General features: G+C 42.9%; 1 protein-coding gene across 5 annotated transcripts in view; it reads left to right on the top strand.

Annotated features, from left to right (window-relative positions):
- The window catches only part of pleca (plectin a), a 327,839-nt gene that overhangs the window by 170,812 nt on the left and 139,290 nt on the right, over positions 1–17,737 (top strand). Inside the window, exon 1 of one of the 5 annotated variants that reach the window (XM_060942677.1) lies at positions 13,683–13,997. The exons of the other annotated variants lie outside the window; for them this stretch is intronic. Coding sequence (XP_060798660.1) covers positions 13,886–13,997 — 112 coding nt within the window. The 5' untranslated portion in view covers positions 13,683–13,885. Of the gene's footprint in view, positions 1–13,682; positions 13,998–17,737 lie in introns of those variants that run through there. 5 annotated transcript variants of the gene reach the window in all.

Here is a 17,737-nt window from a genome sequence, read left to right as displayed (position 1 = left end):
TTCATTGTATTTGGTCATTATAACGTAATTTTACGAACAGATTTTCCTGACTTTGTGGCTAATATGAAGTCTCGCGCATAATAGTTTATGCGCATGCGTCCTTACTTCTTCTATTATTCTGGAGTCTCCGAAGGGACCGTCTTACAGCGCCCCTAGAGGTGTGGCATGTGTATTGCATCGTTTTCAGCAAGCGTTGCGTTGCCATATGGACCTGATATCTTACTGATCGTTGCCCATGTGGATGCGATATTTTTTTAAATAACATCTCGTTGCCGTTGTCGTGTGGATGTAGCCTGAGTTTCTGGAGCATCACATTTGTGGGGTCGATTAAATGCTCAAAATGGCCAGAAAAATGTCTTGACTATATTTTCTATTCATTTTACAACTTATGGTGGTAAATAAAAGTGTGACTTTTCATGGAAAACACAAAATTGTCTGGGTGACCCCAAACTTTTGAACGGTAGTGTACATTCAGAGGCAAGAAGGCATCAAATCATATCCAGATTGAATGTCTGCATATAACAGTGTCTTTATTTTTGAAATGTATAATTTGTCATACATCATCCATAATACAGTGTGCACAGAGAAAGGGAGGGTTTGTGGATAAATCAGTTTGTAGGGGAAGTCATGGCCTAATGGTTAGAGAAACAGTTTTGGGCCCAAAAGGTCACTGGTTTGATTCCCTGGACTAGCAGGAATTGCTGAAGTGCCCTTGAGTAAGGCATTGGACCCCAACTGCTGCTCTGGGTATGTTGCTCTAGATAAGGGTGTCTGCTAAATGCCATTAATGTAATGTAAATATGTTACATCCAGGTGAGATTATACACTAAGACTTGGGCATAACTGTTTTGGGGAAGAAAGTCTTTAGGTTTTCTATGTAGATCCATCCACAGCAGCAAGTGAGTTACCGGTGCAAATTTATGACTGTAGTCTTTGGTAGACATTGAAGAAGCTTTGCCCATTTGCTCATTATATATTTAAGCATCAGCCTTACTAAAAGGCACACGGTGTCTGATTTCAAAGCTTGTGTTTGTTCCCTGGACGGCTTCTGTTTCCTGGAAAGATTCTGTTCTGTCTAATTCAATTGCCTGGTTGCCGTTCTTATGTTTAGAGTTCTCTGTTTCATTGCTGTCATGCGTATGTCTGTAACTGCTTTTGCTAATGCTGCTGCACCTGTTCCAGTTTGAGTTATTGCAGGAACGCGCACGTACACACGCTTTCTTTGAAATGCGACTGCCTAGAGCACGTCGGATCTAATCTCATCAACTCTAACAAGATCACATTGTACTTTGTACCACTTTATTTGTACAATACTTCATTGTTATGCTTTTATACTTGTCTTAATTAAAATCTCTTTTTTAATCTAAAGACTTACTTTTCTGATAAAATAAGGGCCATTGTTCTACATACAGGACACTTTTTCGATGGAATAAAAACGTGTTCTAGTCCCTTTCATTCATTTGGTTTGATATCATATCATATCACTTATCCTACATGGATTATGTCACACTACCCAATGGAGAATGAGCGTTGCATATGGTTTATGACATTGCATGGTTGTCAGGACAACATGAGGGCACACGTTGGAGATGTAAAACTTCCATGCTAGCGAGCGACTGTGACAATTTGTAAACAAACATGGCCACCAGGTTCGCTTTGTGAAATACAGAAGATTTAGAGAGAATTTTGAAAGAGACACATTGAACATCTGAAAGGAATGTGTATGTATTATAATAATAATAATGGCTGACTTTCCTTCATGGTATATCAGATATACTTCATTCACTCATCTTCAACTCGTTCAATAGCATGCTAGCTGAATGGAATATATCTGATATACCACTCAACGCCAGCCCATCCATCCATCCATCCATTATCTGTAGCTGCTTATCCTGTTCTGCAGGCAAGCTGGAGCCTATCCCAGCTGACTATGGGCAAGAGGTGGGGTACAACCTGGACAAGTCACCAGGTTATCGCAGGGCTTACACATAGAGACAACCATTCACACTCAATTTAGAGCCATGAATTAACCTAACCTGCATGTCTTTGGACTATGGAGGAAGCCCACACAGACATAGGGAGAACATGCAAACTCCACACAGAAAGGCCCTCACCGGCCACCAGGTTCAAACCCAGGACCTTCTTGCTGTAAGGCAACAGTACTAACCAACTACACCACCATGCCACCCCATGCAATGCCAGCCAACATTGTTTAATTGTTCCATACCTATGTCTGTAACTCCCAAATTGTAGACTACATCTTCCATGATCCTCAGCCCACAGTTTCAACGCATCAAGCTCAAACTTCAACACCATCCAAGCTCTTATTTCACACCCATTCACCTGATTGTTCATTACACTCACCTGTGAGCAATCACACTATTCCCTTTAAATCACCCAAACTTTCAGCTGTACTCTGTTCTCACTCTAGCGTTGTGTTTGTGATAAGTCCAAGTATGTGGTATCTTATATGGTCTTGATTTTTTTTTTACGCACGCACGCACGCACGCACGCACACTTAACAGTTAGTCTAATTCACGTTTCTTAGTATCACCTTGTCCTTTAGCCTGCTATACTGGTTTCAATAAAATAAGCAAACAAAGCCCCTGAACTTGCACCTGCCTATCCACTTCATGAAACATTGATGCATTTCTCCAATATGTATGTTCTCATTTCCGATATTGTTACAGGCTGTGATCAGTGCCCTAGGAAAGTTTAAATGTTATGAACATGGCATATAACCATTTTATTTACTTAATAATGTGAAATAATTCTGTCCAACAGGTAGCTCACATTACTTTTTTGAATGCTGAGGGTCTTTAGAAACACTATTGAAAAAGCTTCATTTTTAGGGTCTGTTTAGTTGTGAATGTTTTTATATATTTTTGACCAGTAATATTTGTAACAGGTGGCACGGTGGTGTAATGGTTAGCACTGTTGCCTCACAGCAAGAAGGTCCAGGTTCGAGCCCCGTGGCCGGCAAGGGCCTTTCTGTGCGGAGTTTGCATGTTGTCCGCGTGGGTTTCCTCCGGGTGCTCCGGTTTCCCCCACAGTCCAAAGACGTGCAGGTTAGGTTAACTGGTGACTCTAAGGCCAAGTTTACATTAGACTGTATCTGTCTCGTTTTCTTCGCGGATGCACTGTCCGTTTACAGTAAAACGCCGGGAAACGGGAATCCGCCAGGGTCCACGTATTCAATCCAGATCGTGTCTGGTCCGGTGCTGTGTAAACATTGAGAATACGCGGATACGCTGTGCTGAGCTCTAGCTGGCGTCGTCATTGGACAACATCACTGTGACATCCACCTTCCTGATTCGCTGGCGTTGGTCATGTGACGCGACTGCTGAAAAACGGCGCGGACTTCCGCCTTGTATCACCTTTCATTAAAGAGTATAAAAGTATGAAAATACTGCAAATACTGATGCAAATACTGCCTATTGTGTAGTTATGATTGTCTTTAGGCTTGCCATCCTTCCACTTGCAAGTGGTAAGTGACGCGCATGCCCGACATGCACTGAGATCACACGCACAGCGGCTCAGTCCCAAATCACTGCTCGTGCGCTATACTCGCGCGCTCTGTGAGCTGCGCAGGGCCGGAGTGCGCACCCTCCAGAGGGCACTCGCTGTTCAGGGCGGAGTGATTTGGAGCGCAGGATGCCTGCGGAGCCGAGCGTATCCGTGTATTGGCGTTGCTGTGTGCAGGCGAATCGTGTATTGGCGTTGCTGTGTGCACACTAATCGTTTTAAAAACGTTAATCTGATGATCCGCTGATACGGTCTAATGTAAACCCCACCTAAATTGACCGTAGGTGTGAGTGTGAATGGTTGTCTGTGTCTATGTGTCAGCCCTGTGATGACCTGGCGACTTGTCCAGGGTGTACCCCGCCTTTCGCCCGTAGTCAGCTGGGATAGGCTCCAGCTTGCCTGCGACCCTGTAGAACAGGATAAAGCGGCTAGAGATAATGAGATGAGAAGTTTATAACGCAAAAGACTTCCATGTTATTTCTACTGCTGCTTTGTTTATTTAGTCTTGCTTGATTGGTCTAGTGAGGAAAGGCTTGGTTTGGTGGTTTTAAGATACTGATCCGCAGGTCATGAGTTCAAAACTCTGCAAAGCTAAGCTACTGCAAATGGGTGCTTGAACAAGACCCTTAACTTTCAACTGCTTGGTTGTATCCTGTCTCACTTGTAAATTGATTTGAGGAAAAAAAATGTCAACTGAATGATCCTGAATATTATGTGCAGGCTCTTATTACCGAACAGGATGCATTTGTAGAGTTCGGAAAAAGACAAGGCAGTACTAAGAGTATTAACACACAGCTTGGGTTCTGCAAACAGGGCTGTAGGTTTAAGTAGAAGTGCTGGTACCGAGATTATAATAATAGTATACGAGGCCACTTTCTAAACTTGTACTGTGGGTCAAACTTGTACTTTGGTGGAGGCACGTCTTCCATTTTTTACTTGGTTGTGGACTTGTATTTTATGGGGTTCCCATTCAAGTGTTGGGGTGCTTAGAATAGACCAGGCACCAGTAGTGCTTGGACTCTGATGTTTCAAAGATGTTGACTCTGAAAGTGATACGTACCACTTTATTCTTGGTACTTAGTTAATAAAGATTGCATTCCTTTGTGACATCTGTACAATGAACATAAAGGCATGCATGTAATATAAATGTAGATCTCATCTCATCTCATCTCATTATCTCTAGCCGCTTTATCCTTCTACAGGGTCGCAGGCAAGCTGGAGCCTATCCCAGCTGACTACGGGCGAAAGGCGGGGTACACCCTGGACAAGTCGCCAGGTCATTAAATGTAGATCCTCATTGTTTACTTGTGAAATTTTGAACATCTGCCCTTGAGATCTTCTCTGTATAGTATACTCACATATGTATTCTTAAGGTTGGTCAGGTTCAGACTGTATAAGGTTCAACTTTGTGTCTTCAATCCTTGTTCATTCACTTTTTCCCACAACGCTTCATCCGTCCTTCTTCCGGTATGCCTCATGTTTAAATTGCTTCTTTTCCTGAAAAGTACAAAGAGTACATTTGCATTGACACAGACAGCACCCAAGAGAGCAGTGCATACCAAAGGAAATTGACACAGTGGAAGCTTTTCCTTTAATCCATTGTTGAATTGAATTTCAATGGCCAAAACAGTAAACATAAGAGGAAAAAAAAAGAGAAATAAAAACAATGACAAGATGACTGTACTGATGCATTTTTGGAATCAAAGTCAGTCTTTCCATTGGTGCATTAGTGGAAGTAATTTTAATGGCATTGTTGTTTTCCTCCTGGCTAGAAAACAGTGATGATGGGAATGGTTATGACACGTTCAGACTTGCAGGTGGCTTTTATTGTGATTTTTCAAAATGGTGTTTTTGTGGCTGAAATACAAACGCATCCTGAATACATTCACCTTCAGTAACCATTTTATCCTGATAGCTCACTCTTAATGTGATGTGATGTGATGTGTAGCATGAGATACTTCACATCTAATGGTTTTAAAATGGAGACATTGCCTACAGGCAAAGCTCTTTGTACCAGTATGGGCAACCTGGACCCACATCATTCGCTCCAAATATTGTACCATCTTCTGTGCAAAGAATATAAAGACATTGAATTTAATTCAGGATTGAAAGGTCATCAAGGTAACTTTGGGTAAAACTCTGGCTTATTCATATGATAAAAATGGCTTATCTTTTCAGCTGGGGAGGTCATTGTGGCAACTGACTGTACACTGATGACATATTCCAGGCCAGGTTGATTCTAACCACACTGACCATGTTTAAAGCCCACCTTCTGACCAATGAGAGTTAGGAATTAGGATTGTAGCACTTTTCCTATGGAGTTCGCTGCTCATATTGTGAAAGGATCTCTACAAGAAACAGAATCCGTGAGGGGTTTCCGATTCTTATATGATTTATATAACTTACTGTAGTTTTTTCCTTATATAAATAGCAGGTAACACATTTAACAAAGGCGGCACGGTGGTGTAGTGGTTAGCGCTGTCGCCTCACAGCAAGAAGGTCCTGGGTTCGAGCCCTGTGGCCGGCAAGGGCCTTTCTGTGTGGAGTTTGCATGTTCTCCCCGTGTCCGCGTGGGTTTCCTCCGGGTGCTCCGGTTTCCCCCACAGTCCAAAGACATGCAGGTTAGGTTAACTGGTGACTCTAAATTGACCGTAGGTGTGAATGTGAGTGTAAATGGTTGTCTGTGTCTATGTGTCAGCCCTGTGATGACCTGGCGACTTGTCCAGGGTGTACCCCGCCTTTCGCCCGTAGTCAGCTGGGATAGGCTCCAGCTTGCCTGCGACCCTGTGGAACAGGATAAAGCGGCTAGAGATAATGAGATGAGATGAGACATTTAACAAAATATTCTTAATCTGTTATATGTTTATAATGTGCCAGTCACAAAATGGGGCGGCACGGTGGTGTAGTGGTTAGCGCTGTCGCCTCACAGCAAGAAGGTCCGGGTTCGAGCCCCGTGGCCGGCGAGGGCCTTTCTGTGCGGAGTTTGCATGTTCTCCCCGTGTCCGCGTGGGTTTCCTCTGGGTGCTCCGGTTTCCCCCACAGTCCAAAGACATGCAGGTTAGGTTAACTGGTGTCTCTAAATTGACCGTAGGTGTGAATGTGAGTGTGAATGGTTGTCTGTGTCTATGTGTCAGCCCTGTGATGACCTGGCGACTTGTCCAGGGTGTACCCCGCCTTTCGCCCATAGTCAGCTGGGATAGGCTCCAGCTTGCCTGCGACCCTGTAGAACAGGATAAAGCGGCTAGAGATAATGAGATGAGATGAGTCACAAAATGGCCTTTAATATCAATATATAGGTCAAGGTTTTTTTATTTGTCATTTCAACCATAAACAGTTGGTACAGTACACAGTTAAAACGAAACTACCTTTCTCCAGGACCATGGTTCTACATTAAACATCACAGGACTACAAGTTTACATATAACAACATAAAGTGCAACAAGTGCAACACTGCCGACAGTAAATGACACAACAGACAAACAATAAATGACACAAACAACATAAGGTGCAGCGATGAGTGTGCATATTGAGGTAGTATATGAAAGGGAGTAAATAAATGTAAACCTTGTGTGTGCGAGAGACATTGTAAACATTGTAAGGCAATAGTGCATTACTGTCCACTGTGCAAAAGATTGCAGTGTGAGTGGTGTGGAAACCTCCTCCAAGCCACATATCAACATCAAAATCAAATCACTTGAACCTAGGATAATATAAAAGTTGTACACCAAATTTCTTCAAAATCTGTTCACTACTTTTTGAGTTATGCTGGGAACAGACAAACAAATGAGACTGTCAGTGATGGCGTAGCTCACTCCGGCCCCATCTAGTCCGGAAGGAACGATCTAAAGTGGGCCACCTTGCGCAATAAATGTTGCAAGCTATATATAGAAGCAATATACACCCTAGGAATACCGATCTATTTACCAGAAAGAATCCAAAACGATGAGGAATTGACCGAGAAGAAGTGATTTTTGTTGAACTGCTCATTAAGGCTTAATTAGTCCATAACTTCATTAATAATTGTAATTCAGCAAATCTGGGTAGAAGTTATATGCACCCTAGGTACCCCTACCATCATGCCAGAAAGAATCAAAATCAGTGAAGAATTGAGGGAGAAGAAGCGATTTGTGTGGAAACTGATCGTTAGGGCTTAATTACTGCATATCTCTATTATTAATTGCAATTATGCAAATTTGGGTAGAAGCTACCGGTATATGCACCCCAGGCAGACCTACCTTCCTGCCAAAAATAATAAAAATCAGCGAAGAATTGAGAGAGAAAAAGTGATTTTCATGAAATGTGGACAACAACGGATGAACGATGGACAACACATGAAGGCATAAGCTCATCGCCCGTTGGCCAGATGAGCTAATAAGAAGCAAACAAACTGAGGCAAAGATATAGCCTTCTCTAACAAAGCTGGCGGTGGTAACTATGGTAGAGTGGTAACGAAAACAAGAAAACCTGATTAGACTTCATTGAAAGTGTGGTGATGTTTTTTCTCATTTCCTCTTTATAAAATATATTTCTTTACATTTCATTTGGATCAAGTGTTTCAGGAGTTATAGTTATAGGACTATTTGTTATAGGACTGGAAATTAACTTCCATCCATCCATTATCTGTAGCTGCTTATCCTGTTCTACAGGGTCGCAGGCAAGCTGGAGCCTATCCCAGCTGACTACGGGCAAGAGCCGGGGTACAGCCTGGACAAGTCGCCAGGTTATGAAATTAACTTCTCCCGTACAAAAAGTTACCAGCAACTCACATTAGACGATTCCACCCAAGCAAGCGTGTTCCTTCCAAAGGAACACTTAATATAGAAAAAAAGCTGACCTGCCTTCTCTGCTATGCGCTGTAGTATGGGGAGGAAAATGGCGGAATGATGCATCGTGGCCAAATATTGGCTTCCTTCATTAACTTTCTGGACCATCTGGTTTATACAGGCATACATATGCTGCAAATATTTATAAACGGAGCTGCTGTTGCTCTCGCAGCTGCTGTGGTCTCTCTTAGTCTATCATTCACTCAAGTCATTCACGCACAGCCTGCTTAACTAATGAAAGGAAGTAAACGAGATAGTCCTTCCTTGTTCAGAAGTTTGATGGTCAAATAGGTCAGTATGTGCTTGAAGCTGTGCTTGAAAAGTTATTAGCGTGCCAAAAAATGCATCACAACATCTATTTGAAAGTAAAATGCTGGCTTGTTGTCCTGTGTGTAATTTAATAACTTCCAGTCAGTTTCCTAGATTCATTTTTCACAACCGTTAGAACTTTGGCAATGAAGGAGACAGTTATGAGCACCAAGAACCCAGTGGTTACAGCAGAAATGCTAATTTTACAGCTGGGGAAAACCGTTGGACAGAAAATAGCTCATCAGCCGAATGTTTACAGAATCTGGCAGTCACAAAATTCTCCCATGTGTGGTCTTATGATCTATATGTTCTTACGTTGCCACCTGCTGGTGATAAATTTCAGTCAAATCTGAAGAAATCTGTCTGCAGTCCATAGGACGGAAAGAAAGAAACTAAGGTGATGCTTTTGACAGCCTGGAGCTTGATTCATCGTGTGGCCATAATGACTCAGTGATGTGGGTAGACTGTTCGAAACGCCCCAACATGTGCCGCGCCAGAAGTTTCCATTCCCAGGCCGATAAATGACGAAGTTGAAGCGGGAGATCTGAGTCCAATTAGCTTCCATTTAGTTTTTCCCTTCCTTGTTTCTCCTCTCTCTCCCTCACTCGAACTGGCAGAAATTGACTCACTCCAGTAGTCCTGAAGATCACATTTAGACGTTACCACCCTTGATTTTGCCAATAATGACTATTCCCAACTATAGCAGTGCTGACTGCAGGAAATAAAGGCTACAGTCAGAAAGACGAAAGACACGACAAGCTCTCAGTTCTTTTCTCAGTGTGTTTGTGGTTTGAACGTTAGGCTAGCTGTGATGGAGTTTGATGATGGTAGATTCTTCATGGAGGATTTGATCCAACAGGGCCAAGGTAGGCACAATTTGACATCTCTGTTTAAACTGCGTAAGTGAATTCGACTCAGACATTTAGAGAGAGGGTTCATTCTCCATGAAAACGTTTCAGTCGTGTTTATTCAGCCTGGTGTTATGCAATTTGACTAACAGGGAATACTGTGCATGGCATCTGATTCATTGTAGTATTTCAATGCATGGTTGGAGAGATTAAAACTATAGTCAGTGTAGATTTTATCTGCATAAAGCACTCATTGACTATAAATAGTATAAATTCATCCATGTGTTTCGTATAAAAATGTCTAGCCTCAAATAAACACAGTGCATTCACTCATCTAGTTTGTGTAATTAAATCCAGGTTGTATATGAGAAGTTGTCCAGAAGTGTTTTGGGTAATGACTCTGGCATTCACATATGATTTTGGCTGAGACAATGTTCTTGGGAAATGTTTGGCCTTGTGTAGGATTCCCAGGCCCGAACCAAACATTGGTACGTCTTAAAATGTTTCTCAGATCCCCACAGACACTGAAGGCTAAGGGTACTATGAGGGGTGGGGGTATTGATGGATCCATGGCCCTGGGAACATGTGTCTGAATGTAAAGGCTGATGGAGAGGGGTGAAGTAAGGTGAAGAGGGTTGGCGTGGGGGTTTTGCGGGTGGGCGGGAGATCCAGCCCAGTCCATCTCAGTTTATCACCCTCAATGTACCATATGATAGAGCTTCCTGCATGCTTGGCACTGCCCACTGCTGCTGGAGAGGCTGCACACACAATCATACCTTTGTCAGACGGTTTGTATAGCCCATAGTTTCTTACAAACTTTTTCCTAAAACTTGAATGAAAATAAATGCATTTGCTGGTATTTTACAGTTAAGTGTATGTTGGAATCCATCCTGAATCCCCCTGTCAAAACCAACAGCAACCACAAGGGAAGTACTTTTCCACAGCGGAAAGCCATGTGGAGCCCTGCGGATGAATAAAACTTCAGCCCCCATTTTCCTTCTCCCTCCCAATTTCCTTCCAGCATTTTTTTGTTTAAATTTTGCCTACTGTACGCCCCTCTGTCTGATCATCACACATGTCTTGAGGTCAGATGTGCTAAATTTTCAGTGAGTGTCTCTGTTTCGGCTGAAAGGGATCACAAGGCTGCTGGATAAAGCTATGAACCTCTGCTGTTGCTGTTGCCGTCCACGTGTAAATGGTAGGTAGGCAGAGATGCTTTCGCAGACCATTTGGTTGAGGCAGGAAAGAGCTGGGTGTGGATTTGGATGCTGATCTTCATTCTGTCGTTTTATATATGTTAAGGCCTTGACCAACTAGGTGGAGACAAATATTTTTGTCATGTATTTGTTTCAGTTATTAATAAAGGTGTATATTAAGATGACGGGGTTTTTTGAGATCATGTGACTTTGCAGCAGTTGATCAGTATATTGGAATTGTGATATTAAAGACTTTTTTTCTATAATGCACTGAAACATTATTATTATTATTTTATTTTTTTTGTGTGTGTGTGTGTGTGTGTTGTCCTTGTGTCATTTTTTCTGGCATACACCACCATTACAGTGGAAGATGAAACTGACCCCACCCATCAGGAGAGCGTGAGCTGACAAAATAGCCTCTAGGGGACGCCAGTTTAGTTCTGTCCATCACCAACTTCCAATTCAGACCTCCAGTGTAGCTCAAGTATGGCGGAAAGCTCAGGCTTAATAGTGCCTTGTCATAGTGCCAGTGCAGATCAGATCATATAAGGTCACCCTGCTGTCTTTCTCTTTACCCCACTCTGAGTGTATCTGTTGTTCAGTCCTGTCTTTCTTCCTTTTCTTTAATTCTCACACTCTCCTCCTGTAATCTTGCAATAAACTTGAGTAACCTTCAAATGAAGATAATACCTGGTAGGTCACTGGGTGTGTGTGTGTGTGTGTGCTTATGCATGTGTTTTTATGGCAGTGTCTCAGGTTGATTACATATCTACATACCTGACTTGGATTCCTTTCTACTTTTAAACCCTTCTGTAGTCTATTTTATGCCAAACATAAATCAAGTGTTATGTGTCATCTGTGTGCGTGTCAGCTTTATTCGGCTCTGTGTGACAGTGACGCCGCAGACGTTCCTCCCCAAGGCTACACTGGTGGCTGAGCCGCATCAGGATTGGGTTTCTTCCCGCTGTCTGCGGCAGTGTCACTTTCAGGCTCGTACCAAGCACTGAACCAAAACGGAACATTATGTGTGTGCCCGATGCATACGGAAGAAAGACTGCTCGTTATCTATTAGGTTGACTCGGAAAGCAGTTCTTTCGTGATGTTTGTATTGCGGGGTGTGTTTGTGTGTAAGCGCAGGTGATTTTGTTAAACGGTGCCAAGTGAGTGACGATAATGTCAAGGACTTTCCGAACGCACAGTAAATACAGAGTGATCTGACATAGTGCTGCAAATTCACTATACGTTTTCATATTGAGTTTAGTAGATGCGCACAGCTCTGCTCATTTTTTATTCCTTCGAACTGTAACATGATCTCCTTGAATAGCAGCTGTAAACTCTATCCCTTAGACAGACTGAATGCCCAGTTCTTTTGGGCTTCTGGGAAATCAGGGCAAATGTGTTTAGGCATCAGGAAGGAATTAACCGAGTGGAATAAATTCAGAATGAGAATGAAAGAGAAGTGCAGAAATGAAGCAAAAGGACATGCCAGGAATAAATGGTGTGAGGGAAAACTCACCTTCTGTGAAAGCCTAATGGCCTGAATGCTCTTTCAGACTCTTACTGTATGGGTTGTTTTACAATCAGGGTATGCAAGCTAAAAATCACATTTAACACTTATTATCTTCAATATCAAAAGGCTTGACTAAATAAACTTGGTTGTTTATTGCAGCCCTGTGATAGCTCTATTTACCATGCAAAAAAAAAAAAATTTGGTGATAACGTTATTTTGGGTGAATGTATGGCAATATATGTCATATTTAGCAAAATTACTCGTGTCATTTAGAAAAAGTGCTTTTTTGACCATAGGTAGCTCCAAAAGGGATGCACTTAAATCATTCTTTATACCATAAAACAAATAATTGGTTCCATATCATTGGAAACATAGTTAAGTTTTAAATGTTGAACGCCAGTAAGTTTTCAGACTATTTTGATCAAATTAGTATGTAATTGTCAAAAAAAAGTCCTCTCCGAGACAGATAATTTTTCAATATAAAATAACATATCTAAAATGATTATTTTCATCCTAAAATGTGGTCAAGATATTGGGACATAAATATTAGAGACAACTAACACAAAGCTTACAGCCTTATATTTAAAAGCACTATGGAAGTAGTGGATTCTGAATTGTCAAAAAAAAAAAAGTCCTCTCCGAGAATCACTTCATTTGTTTCTCCCAGCCCTGCTTAAAGCTACACTTAATCTTCTTTATCTTATAGCAGATTACACAAAACTACCATACACATCTCATCTCATTATCTCTAGCCGCTTTATCCTGTTCTACAGGGTCGCAGGCGAGCTGGAGCCTATCCCAGCTGACTACGGGCGAAAGGCGGGGTACACCCTGGACAAGTCGCCAGGTCATCACAGGGCTGACACATAGACACAGACAACCATTCACACTCACATTCACACCTACGGTCAATTTAGAGTCACCAGTTAATCTAACCTGCATGTCTTTGGACTGTGGGGGAAACCGGAGCACCCGGAGGAAACCCACACGTACACGGCGAGAACATGCAAACTCCACACAGAAAGGCCCTCGCCGGCCACGGGGCTCGAACCCGGACCTTCTTGCTGTGAGGCAACAGCACTAACCACTACACCACCGTACCGCCCCGTACGCAAACTTTGTACCCTGATTCTAAAACAACCCATATCAGAGTGAAGGTCAAGGAGAGGTTTGTGTTTATTTGCTTGCAGGCACGTGGTTGATGAAACAGTGAAAAGAAATCCTCATGCATTATTAACGTGAACCTTTTAGGAGTCTGTGGAATGAAAAAAAAAAGATCTTTGTTGCATGGATAAAATGCATTCTGACAGTGAAAAGAAAGTAAAAGGAAGATAGAAGTGTGAAGAGATACAAAAGCCAGGCATAATGTAAGAAGAGAGCTTTTGGATGAGCTGAAGACGGAGAAAGCGAGGGAGGGAAAGAGGGAGGGGAGGAAGTTAAGCCTCTTTTGCCAGAGCACTGAGTCACGGGGAGAGAGAGAGAGAGAGAGAAAGAAAGGAGGGAAGAAAGGAGGGGGCAGCTCGGCTTGTGTATCCAGAATAGATGCAGCGTGCTTGCGGCGTTTAAAGTCCAGCGAGATCACCACACCCCTCTCTGCTCACCCGCTCCCCCTCCCTCACCTTGCGCCTCGAACCGCGTATTAACGCTCACCGGCAGGTATTCGGTTCCAGGCCCAATGCCGGTGAGACCCCCTGGAAACGTGTTCCCAACCCTCGTGGTTTTGGGTCACATAGTCACGTTGATAGTCGTGTGGAATTGGAGGCAGCGGAAGAGGCAACTTGAAGAAGGTAAGACTGCAATTTTGTAAAAATAAACAAACAAACAAAAAGTTGAATTTGTGTAGTAAACGATTATTCGAGCCGCAAGCAGTTCGTCTTCTGACGCTGATTGTGAGGTTCTCGTCTTGTATGCGTCTTCTCCTCATGAGTGACCACCCCTCTCTCTCTCTCTCTCTCTATTTTCCGGGCATGCTGTACTGCAACACTTAACCCTATAAATGCTGAGCACAACCAGATGACGTTTTAGAGGCGGAGCCTAACAGCTGCCGGTCAAAGCTTACTACATTATTAATGAATTATTGTCTCTGCAGAAAGGAAAAAAAAGTGAACTACTTTTGATCCACGGTGGTGTAGTGGTTACCTGAGGTCAACTGTGCAGGAAAATGGAGGCTGCGATACACTCTAAAAAATAAAGGTGCTTCAGTGGTTCTTCAAATCTCTGGATGGTTCCATGGAGAGTCAAAACTCTGTGATGAACCATTACATTATGCGAAAGGTTCTTCACATTGGAAATGGTTCTTCAGAGCCTGGCATTCTCTTACCATTTGCTGGTCAATGCACATAGGCTGTGTTTACACAAATCTGTCTTCACTGGGGGCGGCACGGTGGTGTAGTGGTTAGCGCTGTCGCCTCACAGCAGGAAGGTCCGGGTTCGAGCCCCGGGGCCGGCAAGGGCCTTTCTGTGTGGAGTTTGCATGTTCTCCCCGTGTCCGCGTGGGTTTCCTCCGGGTGCTCCGGTTTCTCCCACAGTCCAAAGACATGCAGGTTAGGTTAACTGGTGACTCTAAATTGACCGTAGGTGTGAGTGTGTGTCTATTGCCGCTTTTCCACTACAAACGCGGCTGAGTCGGGCTGAGCCGTGCCGTGCTGAGTCGGGCTGAGCGGGGCTGTTGGAGTTGCATTTCGACTACAGCCGCGCTGAACCGTGCTGGCTGGAAGTGGGTGGACACATTGGGTGGAGTTAGCGAAAGTGGGTGGACGTCACGTGATGTCGTTAAGCAGCACAAACAGTGACATCAGTGAGCTTTTAAGCGGTAGTCTCACGACCCAAATAGTAAACAAACATGGAGGACATGGAGTCGTTAGTGTTGCTGGTCTTGGTGCTGTGGCTTGTTGTCACCGACAACGCGGACAGATACTGGCAAGAGCGTATAGATGAGGCGAGGCGCATAAGGCTTCAGAAATTCTCGTAATTCTTCTTCTTCCGGGTTTGCGGTGTTTACAGATCCCAGCGCGCTCGCGGGGCATGTGTGGGCATGTGAGGACACTCCTCCTCACCAATCAGTGCACAGGGGAGTGTCTGCTCACGCCCCCAACCTCACTCGGCTCGCTTCAGCCCCACTCCAAAACGGTGCGAGTTTTAGGGGCTAAGCAGGGCTGAAGCGAGCCGAGTCGTGCTGGTTTTTGGTAGTCGAAACGCGAGCCGTGTCGGGCTGAAGTGAGCTGAAGCGAGCTGAAGTGAGCTGAAAAAGGGTAGTGGAAAAGGGCCATATGTGTCAGCCCTGTGATGACCTGGCGACTTGTCCAGGGTGTACCCCGCCTTTCGCCGTTTTAGTGATTGCTTTCATGTGACTGTCAAAGTTTAGCTCGCTGTCAATGAAAACACCAAGATTTTTAACCATTTCTTTAGTTTTAATCCCTTTTGTGTCAAGAATAGTGGTAATCCTGAGTCTTTCATCTTTTTTTCCAAATAGAATTACTTCTGTTTTATCTGTGTTCAGCTGAAGAAAATTTTGTGACATCCAGCTGTTGATTTGATCGATACACTAGAGACATTCAAGGGGGGCATAATCATTAGGTGATAGAGCAAAATAAATTTGGGTGTCATCTGCATAGCAGTGATACACAATTGAATTGTTATTGATAATTTGCCCAAGTGGGAGCATATAAAGGTTGAAAAGTAATGGTCCAAGAATCGGCATAAATGGTCTCCCAGTGGCCAGATTTGGTCTCCTAGTCAATGCCAAACTATGGAATCAATTTTGTGCCAAAATGTTCATGCAATACTTTTGAAATATCAAACAAAAACGACAAATCAAAATACAAAAAAAAAGTCAATTTTTTTAGACTGGCAAACAAATTATTCGTGTAATCGTGCAAAATATCAGTCTATTACTCTTCAGAAACTTTTTATTTTTGTTCCGCGTCTTTCTCAGTTTTGTTTGACGTAATTTATTTTGGTTGCGATTCCAGCTTTCTCGTTTGCGCTCCCTGACTTTTTGCTTGCAGTTTTGGCACAAACTTCACGTGTGGGTGGGCTGTCCAGGAATGCATTCCCATTGGGTAACGTGTTTGACTGACAGCTACGCTCAGTGAGTCCTCCGGAGGCTGTTGCGGCCATTTCCTACTCGGATTTTGGCGGACTGTTTGACAAGTGACCGATCCATTGACGGTAAACAAGGATCGAGTGGACTTCAGTGGCGACTATGATATTGAATTAATTCAACAAAGTGTAAGTACGGGACAAATGTGTTGTATGTGTTGCAGTAGTGCACATTATGCAGGTGTTTCGTGGCAAGTCAAATGTTAGCCTTAGCTCCACTACCCAATATAATAGCTGTCTTGCTAACGTTAAACACGCCTGCATAATGTGCACTACTGCAACACATACAACACATTTGTCCCGTACTTACACTTTGTTGAATTAATTCAATATCATAGTCGCCACTGAAGTCCACTCGATCCTTGTTTACCGTCAATGGATCGGTCACTCGTCAAAAAGTCCGAGTAGGAAATGGCCGCAACAGCCTCCGGGGGAATCGCTGAGCATAGCTGTCAGTCAAACACATGTTACCCAATGGGAATGCATTCCTGGACAGCCCACCCACATGTGAAATTTGTGCCAAAACTGCAAGCAAAAAGTCAGGGAGCGCAAACGAGAGCTCGGATCGCAACCAAAATAAATTACGTCAAACAAAACTGAGAAAGATGCGGAACAAAAATAAAAGGTTTCTGAAGAGTAATAGACTGATATTTTGCACGATTACACGAATAATTTGTTTGCCAGTCTAAAAAAATTGACTTTTTTTTTTTTTTTTTAATTTGATTTGTCGTTTTTGTTTGATATTTCAAAAGTATTGTATGAACATTTTTGGCACAAAATTGATTCCGTACCAAACCAGCTTCACTGGGAGACCAAATTTTAAACCAAGTTATGTTAGATTGATGCTGAAAGGTAAAACTGAAATGGGATTATGGGAGATGCTTGAATTGCTGGTCCAAATTCATAAGACTGTTTTCTTTGGATTGGAATGTTTAAGAAATATTGAAGTTAGGTTGTCAAGACTGTTCCAATTTCCAAATTATAGACTAAATATGCAGTTATTTGATACTATGTTTCACATTGAGCAATAAAATTGAAGATTTTCTTATTTTTCACTGTTTCTTAAAATACATAATATTATGAAAGTTGATAAAACAATAACTTAAACTCATAGTGTAATTTTAGTATTTTACCATACTTATGATGAAGTTATGGTAACTTGGCACTGCATTAACTATGTTGATATATTATGCTGGCTGAAACGAGGATTCGTAATGCGGCAATTTGCATCACAGAATATGCCGCAGCGGTGCAGCCGCATGGACTCTGGGGCCTGTGATTGTATTGCCCAGACCAGTTGGTCTCCTAGTGGAAAATCCTTAAAAAATGCTCTGAGCTGTGATGTATGGATTGGAGCCCGCACCCGTAACAAAAGGGTGGCACGGTGGTGTAGTGGTTAGCGCTGTCGCCTCACAGCAAGAAGGTC

This window comes from Neoarius graeffei, chromosome 16 (genome assembly GCF_027579695.1).
Source record: "Neoarius graeffei isolate fNeoGra1 chromosome 16, fNeoGra1.pri, whole genome shotgun sequence".
NCBI lineage: Eukaryota > Metazoa > Chordata > Actinopteri > Siluriformes > Ariidae > Neoarius > Neoarius graeffei.
Note: the sequence above shows the minus strand (reverse complement) of the source record. Positions and strands in the feature narration are given on the sequence as shown.